At 41.2% G+C, this 12226-nt stretch overlaps 1 protein-coding gene and 3 non-coding genes across 5 annotated transcripts in view; 3 read left to right on the forward strand and 1 right to left on the reverse strand.

The window, feature by feature from the left end:
* Positions 1–3860: 3860 nt before the first annotated feature.
* The window catches only part of LOC128378695 (splicing factor U2AF 65 kDa subunit-like), a 28089-nt gene continuing 19723 nt past the window's right edge, over positions 3861–12226 (reverse strand). For both annotated transcript variants that reach the window (XM_053338272.1, XM_053338271.1), the window contains 4 exons: positions 11103–11225; positions 10927–11013; positions 9365–9607; positions 3861–4188 (listed from right to left, as the gene is read on the reverse strand). In XM_053338272.1, coding sequence (XP_053194247.1) covers positions 4057–4188; positions 9365–9607; positions 10927–11013; positions 11103–11225 — 585 coding nt within the window. In that variant the 3' untranslated portion in view covers positions 3861–4056. The remainder of the gene's footprint in view (positions 4189–9364; positions 9608–10926; positions 11014–11102; positions 11226–12226) is intronic.
* trnat-ugu (transfer RNA threonine (anticodon UGU)) lies at positions 7094–7166 on the forward strand. The gene has a single exon. It is a non-coding gene; the product is annotated as a tRNA-Thr (tRNA).
* Positions 8109–8181, forward strand: trnat-ugu (transfer RNA threonine (anticodon UGU)). Its single transcript has one exon. It is a non-coding gene; the product is annotated as a tRNA-Thr (tRNA).
* On the forward strand, positions 8995–9067 carry trnat-ugu (transfer RNA threonine (anticodon UGU)). Its single transcript has one exon. It is a non-coding gene; the product is annotated as a tRNA-Thr (tRNA).

Here is a 12226-nt window from a genome sequence, read left to right on the forward strand (position 1 = left end):
TGAGGTGTGAGAGCCTGAGAATGCATCAAAGTTTAGCTGGCAGTGGCTACAGTAGCTGATTCATAGCCCAGTTTGCCAGTATAACAGAGCCTCTGCGGAGGCTGACTATGAAAGACACACCATTCGACTTCTGGCCAGAGCAGAAACAAGTGTTTCAAGTGCTTAAGGAAAAACTAGCTGAGGCTGGCGCTCAACCAAGGTCATGGCAGATGCAGGATCGGTTGGCATAGGAGCCATCCAAGTAGAAGAACAACAGTGAGAAATGGCACTAATATGCTATGTAAACAAAACCATAACAGACTGGGAATGCAGATTATAACAAACTGAACATGAGGCCCTTGAGATAGTTTGGGCCTACAAGAGGGCAGAACCCATATTTATATATTTAGACACAAGGCCCCGAAGGCCATCGTCAAAACCATGCACCCATGTTGAACGATGGGTGTAAAAGCTGTAACCATAACTTTAAGGTGGTTCATATCCTAAGAAGAGACAGTTTTGCAGATCATGAGTGGTGGGAAAGAGGACGACAGAGGAGACTTGTGAGCATGGAGCGGAGGAACACGTGAGGCTCATTTCTACAAATGCAACTCCAAGACCACAATGTGAGTAGTGAGGGCAAATGTGTGGAGAGAGATGAGCATTTAATAAAGTTGGTCGTTGAAGTTTCCATTATAGACTGGAGGATTTAACTGATATCAAACAAGTTATGCTAAGAGTAAATTGTTAATATTAAGATTAATGATGATTTTACTGGCATGAACTGTTTTAACAAATTTAATTAATTGTTGCAGTTCCTCAGTATGACCACCGGAGGGTAGTGAAGACGCAATACTTTAAATCATAGGCTGTATAGTCTGTTCGGTTTTGGTTTTGTTTCAGCTTTTTTTGTTAGCTTATTTTTTTCCTGAAGTTAAGGAGACATTTGTTGTATAAATCTGTAGTTTCATGACATCTCCTGTTACATCTTTTTCAGTTTACTTCATATAAATTCAATAAACAGAAGAAGCCAAAATTAAATTAATATTTTTTGTAAGCAGCAGTTCTCCTCGGTACACTTGAACAGTTTTTCATGTGCTTGGCAAGGAAGTCATTAGTTCCTGCATCTTTAGAGAAGTCGCCACACTTCCTTTAATGTGGATTTCAAGGCTCAGCTGCTTCTGTCTCTTCATGTAATCCCAGACTTATTCCATGATGTTGAGGTCAGGGCTCAGCGTGGGGTCATATCATCTGTTGCAGGACTCCTTGTTCCTCTTGTTGCTGAATATAGTCCTTACTGACACTGGCTGGATATTTGGGGTCATCGCCATCGGCTGCAGGATAGATTTAGGTGCCATCAGACGCCCACCTGATAGGATTGCACTATTGAGAAGAATCTAAAGCGCCTAAATCGTTGGCACAGTGTTGAATATATAAAATATATGCAGCAGTATTTATTACAGGAGTTCATATTGTTTTAATACAGATACTACTGAAGTTACTTCTACATTGACAGTTAAATATTATTAACAATAAATATCTGTATTATTAGATATGGAAGCGTACTGCATTCACTTTAATAAAAAACAAAAATCAGGTTTTTCTGAGTAATTTTTTTCTTTTCTGTTTTTGGGGCTAATTTTTTTTCTGAGTTTAGAGGGCATTCAAAAACATTGGACACATTCACTCATGACCTGCTTGTTTAGTTTAATCAAGTTTTACTTTGGTCTGGGTTTAAGACACTGAGAGATTGTCCTGTCTTTAAGTCATATAGATGGTATTACTATTATTATATATCTTTCTCTCTCTTTGCCTTTTCTCTCTCTAATTGCATACTGTATATTGGTCAAAAGACAAAGTCCCACCAAAAAGCTCAGAAACATACGGGCAAATGTGCAAGGCAGGAGTCACCATAGATGGGAGTCACATGCAGGTTGGCTGTTCTCGTGAGATTTCGAAGTATCTCGATAATTCAGAGAAAAAAAATTACTCAGAAAAACAGGGAAAAAAATTACTCAGAAAAACAGACCAAAAAATAAATTACTCAGAAAAGTGAATGCAACACGCTTCCGTAATTAGATATAAATGATCTAAAGTCTTTATTTCACACATAATGCAGAAATAAGGAATCTCACACACACACACTGACAGTGGATGAAAGCATTTATTCAAGGCGATGGCAGTGGCAGGGATTGTACAAACAAAAAATGTCCAAAATTTTTAGCAATCCAAAAAACTAAACAAACAAAACAAAACAAAAAGTATAAAATACAGTAGATGTTAATTATCATTTGATATGTTCCATTTTCTTACTTTAAAATACAATTTGCTTACTGGTTTGTCCTATAAGCAAACTAGATCAAGTCCAAATGCTTTTGGATTTTCTTGCATCCTAATTTCTGACTGTGTTTCTGTTGGATACTGTATTTGTGCTGCGCTTCTCAAGCAGTTCAAACATATTACATAATAAATAAAATGCTTTAATTTAACATATTTTTCTTTAACAGATGCAAAACAGCACATTAAAGAATGAAACTTCAACTACAAAAACGTAAAAGGTGCTTTTTTTTTCTTCTTCTTAAAATGTGCATATCTGCTTTATCTTTTAAAAATCAGACCATGAAGACAGATTTGATTTTTATATTATTCTGATTTTTACAACAAAGTGCAGAATATTGTTGGTTAGACACAACTTCTAGTGTCAGATTAAAAGTTTTTCAACCAAGACAATAATTATTATATTATTATTTTTAAATGTAAATATCTTCAAGTGTGCATTTCTGTCTTTAGACATTAATATATTTTTTAATTTATTTACAAAATGACAGACGCCATGAAGGACCTTTGAGGCCGTAATAAGAAATGTTTGACTTTTTGACAAAACAAGTTGATTTGGTCGATGTAAGCAGTACAAGGTGATCTCATCGTATACGGTTTAAGGAACATTAATATGTGACGTATGGAGAGAGAAAAATATTACTTTGGAAAAATAAATAAATAAAAACTAATATTTCTTTCATCATAGCCACACGATTAACATCATGACGTTTTTCTCAAATCTAAATCTAAATGTTTTTGTGCTCAGGAGGGAAATCTAAACATTTGACTGTTGTAGTTTTTTTTTTTCTCATATAGTGCATACTCGATAGACAGCTACTCTGGCGTTGTCAGGCAGTATTAGTTTAGGTTTAGGTAAGGATACATGTCACATTCATTCTACGGCAAATGTAATGTATACTGTACTACAATATTCTTTTAACCCTCCTGTTGTCCTCAAGTCAAGGAAGGAAGGGAGGAAGAAGGAAGGAAGGAAAGAAGGGAGGTAGAAGGAAGGGAAGAAGGAAGGATGAGAGGGAAGAAGGAAGGGAGGAAGGAAGGAAGGAACGGAGGTAGAAGGAAGGATGAGAGGGAAGAAGAAAGGATGAGAGGGAAGAAGGAAGGGAGGAAGGAAGGATGAGAGGAAGGAAGAAAGGATGAGAGGGAAGAAGGAAGGGAAGAAGGAAGGAAGGAACGGAGGTAGAAGGAAGGGAAGAAGGAAGGATGAGGGGGAAGAAGAAAGGATGAGAGGGAAGAAGGAAGGGAGGAAGGAAGGATGGAACGGAGGTAGAAGGAAGGGAGGGAAGAAGGAAGGGAGGAAGGAAGAATGGAATGGAGGAAGAAGGAAGGAAAGGAGGGCGGGAGGAAGGGAGGGAGGAAAGGAAAGAAGGAAGGAAGGAAAGGAGGAAAGGAAGAAAGGACAGATGGAAGGAAGGAAGGAAGGAAGGAAGGAACAGTCAAAACAGACGGGGTCAACTTGACCCGGGAGGACGACAGGAAGGTTAAAGTCAGAATGAGATCAGTTCACTGTGTGAGTAACAGGCTAAAGCTTGGAGTTAGATATTCAGAAATAGAAACACGTTGCAGTCCAGTTTGTTAAGTAGAAGAAGAAGTGGAGTGTGTAATAAAACAAAGTCTTTTTTTGTTCCTGGTCTAGTCTCTAAAGACACGTTCACAACATTCAGAGGAGGAAAAGAAAAAACCCAAGCTTACAAACAGAAAAGGAAGAAGGAAACGTCCCGTCAGACTCGTCTTGTGCTTTCAAAACTCGTGTCTGTGATACATGTCGGGATCGTAGTATTTGGTGACGACCACTCTGTTGGCGAACTTGCGGCCGGTGAGGGCTTGCATGGCTTTCTGACAGTCTGCAGCAGAAACGTACTCCACAAAGATCTGCAGAGAGAAACAGGAAGTGAGTCCTCAAAGGTATAATTATCAGACTACAAATACATGCAGAGAGAACTTTAAGACCTGTTTGGACTGTTTTTATTTCTCTAGAGGAGATTATCTGAATATAACCTCGAGTTAAGGAAGGAAGGGAGGAAGAAGGAAGGAAAGGAGGAAGGATGAAGGACAGGAAAGGAGGAAGAAGGAAGGAAAGGAGGAAGAATGAAGGACAGGAGTGAGGGAGGAAGGGAGGAAAGAAGGAAGGAAGGAAGGAAGAAGAAGGGAAGGAAGAAGGGAAGGAAGGAGGAAGGACAGGAGGGAGGGAGGAAGGAAGGAAGAAGGGAAGGAAGGAGGGAATGGAGGAAAGGAAAGAAGGGAGGGAGGGAGGGAGGGAGGGAGGAAGGAAGGAAGGAAGGAAGGAAGGAAGGAAGGAAAGGAGGAAGAAGGAAGAAAAGGAGGGAGGGAGGAAAGAATGAAGAAAGGAAAGGAGGAAGAAGGGAAGGAAGGAGAGAAGGGAGGGAGGAAAGGAAGGGAGGAAGGAAAGGAAGGAAGGACGGAGGAAATAAGGAAGGAAGGTAGGAGGGAGGGAGAAAGGAAGGAAGAAGGAAGGAAGGAAGGAAGGAAGGAAGGAAAGGAGGAAGAAGGAAGAAAAGGAGGGAGGGAGGAAGGAAGGATGGAAGGAAAGGAGGAAGAAGGGAAGGAAGGAGAGAAGGGAGGGAGGAAAGGAAGGGAGGAAGGAAAGGAAGGAAGGACGAAGGAAATAAGGAAGGAAGGTAGGCAGTAGGGAGGGAGGGAGGGAGGGAGGGAGAAAGGAAGGAAGAAGGAAGGAAGGGAAGGAAGGGAAGGAAGGAGGGAAGGGAGGAAGAAGGAAGAAAGGGAGGGAGGGAGGAAGAAGGAAGGAAAGGAGGAAGAAGGGAAGGAAGAAAGGAGGGAAGGGAGGAAGAAGGAAGGAAGAAGGGAAGGGAGAAAAGGAAGGATGGACGGAGGAAATAAGGAAGGAAGGTAGGACGGAGGGAGGAAAGAAGGAAGGAGGGAGGGAGGGAGAAAGGAAAAAAGGAAGGGAGGAAGGAAGGAAAGAAGGACAGAGGAAAGAAGGAGGGAGGGAGTAAGGAAGTAATGATTCCTCCTGTTCATACTGACCAGATCTCTTAGTAAAGATTATAATGTAGAATCCACAGTCCTCCTTCAAAGTCTATGTGAAGCTAATACGAAGCTTCAGCCGTCCAAATGAATCAAATCAAGTAGAAATCGTTCATCATTGTAATCTTTTTACAGATATCTTCTTGACTTGACAAATGTGGACAGCTGAAGCTTCATATTAGCTTCACATAGACTTTCCACAGAAGGAGGACTGTGGATACTTACATCATAAGAGCATTATGAAAGGATCGTCTCACGGTCGGTATGAACAGGAGGAATCATTACAGCAAGAGAAACGTGCCAATATTCATTTGGGTATTTCACTGTTGATTAAAGGGAGGCTTGAAAGGAAGGAAGGAAGGAAGAAGAAGGGAAGGAAGACGGGAAGGAAGGAAGGATGGAGGGAGGAAAGGAAAGAAGGAAGGGAGGAAGGAAAGGAGGAAGAAGGAAGAAAGGGAGGGAGGGAGGACGGAGGAAGGAAAGGAAGAAGGGAAGGAAGGAAGGAAGAAGGAAGGACGAAGGGAAGGAAGGAGGGAAGAAGAAGGGAAGGAAGAAGGGAAGGAAGGAAAGAGGGAAGGGAGGAAAGGAAAGAAGGAAGGGGGGAAGAAAAAGAGGAAGAAGGAAGAAAAGGAGGGAGGAAGAAGGAAGGAAAGGAGGAAGAAGGAAAGGAAGGAGGAAAGGGAGGGAGGAAAGGAAAGGAAGGGAGGAAGGAAAGGAAGGAAGGACAGAGGAAAGAAGGAAGGAGGGGGGGGAGAAAGGAAAAGAGCAAGGGAGGAAGGAAGGAAAGAAGGACGGAGGAAAGAAGGAAGTAATGAAGGGAAGGAAGGAGGGAAGGGAGGAAAGGAAAGAAGGAAGAAGGAAGGAAAGGAGGAAGAAGGGAGGAAAGGAAAGAAGAAAGTAATGAAGGGAAGGAAGGGAGGAAGGAAAGAAGGAAGAAGGAAGGATAGGAGGTAGGGAGGAAGGAAGGAAGGAAGAAGGAAGGATAGGAGGTAGGGAGGAAGGAAGGAAGGAAGGAAGGAAGGACAGAGGAAAGAAGGAAGGAAGGAGGGAGGGAGGGAGAAAGGAAAAGAGGAAGGGAGGAAGGGAGGAAGGAAAGAAGAACAGAGGAAAGAAGGAAGTAATGAAGGGATGGAAGGAGGGAAGGGAGGAATGGAAAGACGGAAGAAGGAAGGAAAGGAGGAAGAAGGGAAGGAAGAAAGGAGGGAAGAAGGGGGTGAACTCATCCTTTAAGCCTTATTTGAACTGGATTTGAACATAACCTGCATTCATCAGGAGTTTGTATGTTGGGGTCAAAAGTTGCCTACTTGTTTTTTTTTACTTTTGCTTTTATCAGCTCGGTGTTAAAATTAGAGTTTCATGTTAAAAAATGAAGTCAGAACAGCTTTTTCTAATCTAACCTTTACAAAAAGAAACCACCACCACCATCAGGAGAGCAAGACCCCTTAAAAAGCTCATTAAATGGGCTCTTGTGATGTCAGCTGAGGGGTAAGTGGCGTGCTGGTATTTCCTTTTTGAGCCCATGTTTGTTTACACTATACATTAAAAGTATGTTGATTTAGCGATTAGTACTTCCTGTTTGGATGTAAAGACACTTCACTGGGTTACTTTGACCATGAAGAAAACTTTAAAATGTGACGATTCTCAGGCTTTTAAATGTCTTGTTTCTCTGATGTCTAAGTGGATTTATGGAGGTTTATTAGTAAGGAACATTAAACATAATTATAATTGTAATTCCACCAAACAACTGTCTGCTGGAATTACACACAAGAAAGGCTCCATAGCTCAGTGGTTAGAGCACTGGTCTTGTAAACCAGGGGTCGCGAGTTCAATTCTCGCTGGGGCCTAACTATTGCTGTTTTTTAATTCCAAAAGTTCACATTTTAGTTGTTTTTAAAAAGTATTTTAAAAGGAACTACTTTTTACTGATTAAAGACACTCAGAGTTATTTCAGAAGAGGTAGTTAATATGATTGATACCATTTTGTGAGTTTGATTGATCATAATTAGGGCTGTTAACGTGTTAATCATGATTAGATTAATGCAATCCATAACGCATTTTTTTTTTAAATCGCATTTTAATTTTGCAAGCCTTTTTGTCCCTTCTACTCCCCCGTAGACGGCTCCTCTAGCTGTAGCGCTATGCTTTGAAGTGGCCTCCTGCAGTAAACCTACCGCGCTGATGGAAAGTAAGAGAGCTACTGGACTTTTGAACGGCTTGTTTAACTTTAAAACACTTCCAGACGCTTCAGTTGACAAGTCAAAAGTAAAATGCAACCTGTGTCAAACAGAGTTTAACTACCACCGGAGTACGTCAAGTTTGAGTTAGCACCTCCACGCTAAACACCCAGGTGCAGCCAAGCGAGCCTCAGCTCCACCAAGGTACCATTTTGGAGTGTGGGAGTCGCAGCAGAGCCGTGTTCGATTCCCAGTTAAGACACCCTGGTAAGAAATGCTTTACATTATGGGCTTAAAACTGCCTTGAAATGTACAATAACAGGATTTTAAACATGCAATTCAAAATGTGATTAATCACGATTAACTATGGAAATTCTGCGATTAATCGCGATTTAAAAAATTAATCGTTTGACAGCCCTAATCTATATTTCACAAACAGTTCATGAGAACATTTAAAGAGTGTCATAAGTCGAACCGGTTAGTGCTACATTACAAAGCTCAGGACACTCCTGTACAACTGATATAGTCAACACCCCTGATTGTCGAAGGTGTAGTCATTAAACAACTGTCTGCTGTCATTAAACAACTGTCTGCTGAAATTACTCACATCAAGGCTCCATAGCTCAGTGGTTAGAGCACTGGTCTTGTAAACCAGGGGTCGCGAGTTCAATTCTCGCTGGGGCCTAGCTATTGCTGTTTGATTGATCATAATTAGGGCTGTCAGCGTTAATCGCGATTATATTAATACAATCCATAAAGCGTTTTTTTTTTTTTTAAATCGCATTTTAATTTTGCAAGCCTTTTTGTCCCTTCTACCCCCCCGTAGACGGCTCCTCTAGCTGTAGCGCTATGCTTTGAAGTGGCCTCCTGCAGTAAACCTACCGCGCTGATGGAAAGTAAGAGAGCTACTGGACTTTTGAACGGCTTGTTTAACTTCAAAAAACTTCCAGACGGTTCAGTTGACAAGTCAAAAGTAAAATGCAACCTGTGTCAAACGGAGTTTAACTACCACCGGAGTATGTGGAGTTTGAGTTAGCACCTCCACGCTAAACACCCAGGTGCAGCCAAGCGAGCCTCAGCTCCACCAAAGGACCATTTTGGAGTGTGGGAGTCGCAGCAGAGCCGTGTTCGATTCCCAGTTAAGACACTCTGGTAAGAAATGCTTTACATTATGGGCTTAAAATTGCCTTGAAATGTAAAATAACAGGATTTTAAACATGCAATTCAAAACGCGATTAATCACGATTAACTATGGAAATTCTGCGATTAATCGCGATTAAAAAAATCAATCGTTTGACAGCCCTAATCTATATTTCACAAACAGTTCACGAGAACATTTAAAGAGTGTCTTAAGTCGAACCGGTTAGTGCTACATTACAAAGCTCAGGACACTCCTGTAGAACTGATATAGTCAACACCAGTGATTGTCTAAGGTGTAGTCGTTAAACAACTGTCTGCTGGAATTAAACAATTGTCTGCTGCGATCACACACAACGAAGGCTCCATAGCTCAGTGGTTAGAGCACTGGTCTTGTAAACCAGGGGTCGCGAGTTCAATTCTCGCTGGGGCCTAGCTATTGCTGTTTTTTAATTCTAAAAGTTCACATTTCAGTTGTTTTTAAAAGGTATTTTTAAGGAACTACTTTTTACTGATTAAAGACACTCAGAGTTATTTCACAAGAGGTAGTTAATATGATTGATACCATTTTGTTTCAAGAGTTTAAACATGCAATTCAACACGATTAATCGCGATTAACTGTTGAAATTCTGCGATTAATCGCGATTTAAAAAATTAATCGTTTGACAGCCCTACTTAAAATCCATACACAGTTTCCTCATGTTTATGTCACGTTCCTGTTAAACGTTCACCTTTCCGCAGCCGGGGACCTCCACTCCGTCGACGGGCCTGGGGATCTCGATGGAGCGGACGCTGCCGTACTTGCAGCACTCCTCTCGGATGTCCTCCAGGATCTCCTCGTAGTCCTCGTCATCCACCAGCTCCTCGGGCATCACCATGTTGAGAAGGCACAGCACCTCTGTGGGCATGCCCGAGTTCTGCAGCCTCTGGAGCCCCGGGACCTGCAGCATTACCGGGGTCTCTATGATGGAGGTCTGCAGGTAGAAGGGAAGGTATGCAGAGGTAATTACTGTGACTCATCTTCTACCTGAGCTGATGAGTAATGCCCCCCCCCCCTCCCCCCTCCCCCCTCCCCCTCCTTCCTCCCTCCTTCTGCCCTGTACGGTATCTTTGGCATTACTGGACTGGATAAACGTGTTGGAAGTCATTTTTCCGTCTGACCTTTCACTCCCACCATCTGCTATTGTGAGAAAACTGAGCTCCTTTTGTGCCGGAGGAACAGAGATGTCACATCGTAAGACACACAGTATTTTAGGAAGATATTTCAATATGTCACAGGAGGAAAAACACAAGATATAAAGCATAAAATGAATGCATGAGAGCTGTAATCCATTTATCTGCTTTAGTTTCAGGGTCATGCTGTTGTGAATTAATGTATTTGAGTATTTTTCCTCGATTTTACAATGATTGTTTCATCCTTTTTTATCAGGAAATGCATCATTTCTCAACATGAATGAAATCTAATTTGAACATATGGGGGAGTTTTTCCTTGCTGCTTATGGGGAAATGTTGGGTCTCAACTATGTGAAAAGTGCTTTTAGATTAGATAACTTTTGTTGTAATTTGGTGTTATATAGTATAAAAAAACCTGAATTGAATTGAATATGTTCTGGTCCTCTGAAATGAAGCCAACGCGGAAGTAACTTAGAACTGCATTCTATCAAAAGGCCACCAGGGGGCGACCGTTTTGGTGTCAAAAGGACTTCCGTCTCCATACAAGTCAATGAAGAGTTCACCAACTTCTCACTTGATTTCTAACCTCAGTAAACGTTTTCAAAATGTGTTTATGGTCTCAATCGCTAGTTTAAAGCCTTCTTCAATGCAGTATGATGTTCATTTGTGAAATTTTGGCCTCCCTGATTTTATATTTGACGATAAAGCAGGGTATGCATTAGGGCGTGGCTACGTCCTGATTGACAGGTTGATTGACCAATGTCCTTGAGATCCAGCCCTCGCAACCATAGCAACCTCCCCATTCTGCCCATGGCTCCGCCTCATGCCCATATAAGTAGAATCTGTGTTTTTATTTTTCCCAGCATGCACCTGAAATTTTCAAGTTGGCGCTGCCTAGATCCGAAACTGTGTCTATTTTGTCTGATTAACAGTCAAAACCTTGAGGAAGCTGAAATTTCTTTCTTAAATATTACTTAAAAAGCTTAATAAATTATCAAGAAAGTTGCTAATTAATTTTCTAGCAATGAACTTCTCCATTATTCAGCTAATCGTTGCAGCTCTAAATGACTCGCTATTGATCAGATTTAAGGCTGCTACAGGTTTTAGGCCTCGTACTCACAGGGTTGGTGTTTTTCGCTCCCACGCTGGCCCTCTGGACGATGAGCTTCTTGTCGCCCAGCTGCATGCCATTGAGCCCCGCCACCGCCTGATGAAGAACACACACACACAAAAAAAACCTCATCAGAGAACCCAACTAATAATCTGATTACACTCAAAACTTTAAATGGCTGTTACCTGATCGGTGGCGCTGATGTCTACGTATTCGCAAAAGGCGTAACCTTTAGACAGTGACGTGGCACTGTCCTTCACCAGATTGAAAGCTTTGAGCGGCCCGAATGAAGTCAAGAGCTCCTTAACCTGCAAAAAACAAGTCAGACAACAAGATATGAGACTGATCACTCACAGTCAACTTCAGTCATATCTACTAGTTTCATCCTAAATGTCCTAAATTTGATACTCAACATCAGATGACAAAAAAAGTCTATTTAACAACAAAATATATGCAATTAAAAAGAGTTTGCATGTAGATTTGTTTCATTTTATTCATTTCACAATCTCATAATGAGTTTCTACAGTTTGCAGTTGCAATGCTGATAATTTAAAAAAAAGAAAAGAGGAGAGACAGCAGAGCGTGAAAACTGTTGAGTAGAGTCGTGAAGTGTTAAAGCTGATGGTGTGTGAACTGGAAGAATATGTCTGGGTAACAACATCAGAGAAAACCACAGAGATCATCTGAAGTGTTGAGACACAGAAGGGGTAATAATAATGATAATAATGATAATAATAATAATAATAATTATAATAATAATAATCTTAAATTTAAACTTTTATTTTGACAAAAAGTGGTAAAAATGGTGCAAGATAATAAAAATTAAAGACGTTTAAAAGATTAGTTTAAATTGAATATTGCCATCTACAGGCAAACTGCACCAGAATACTTAAACATATATTCTTACCTTTACTTTTACACCTGAACAACCCCCCACCCACCCACCCACCTCCAACAATAACCCCAAGTACTAAAAAACCCACCCCCCCCCCCAAAATCCCCGGGTCCTAAACGCGCTCCAAAAGCATGATGGGAGAAAGAAAGCAGCCAGAAAGGGAGCCTGCTGGCTTAAGGAGTGTATCCGTGTGAGGACCAGAATGTCTTACTTGCCTTGTGTTACATGTTGGCATGGCAGCAGTAGATCAGTACTACTGAACAAATTATGAGCGCAGACTTAACGATCTTACAGGCCCCTAGCTGGGGACAAAGTGGGGGAACAAAAATGAAAGAGCTGTGAGTATCAACGCAGTGGCAAGTGACTGCAAGTATTAAAAGAAATATAAGTCAGTGAATAATATACATCAGGCTA

Source organism: Scomber japonicus, chromosome 18 (assembly GCF_027409825.1).
Source record: "Scomber japonicus isolate fScoJap1 chromosome 18, fScoJap1.pri, whole genome shotgun sequence".
NCBI lineage: Eukaryota > Metazoa > Chordata > Actinopteri > Scombriformes > Scombridae > Scomber > Scomber japonicus.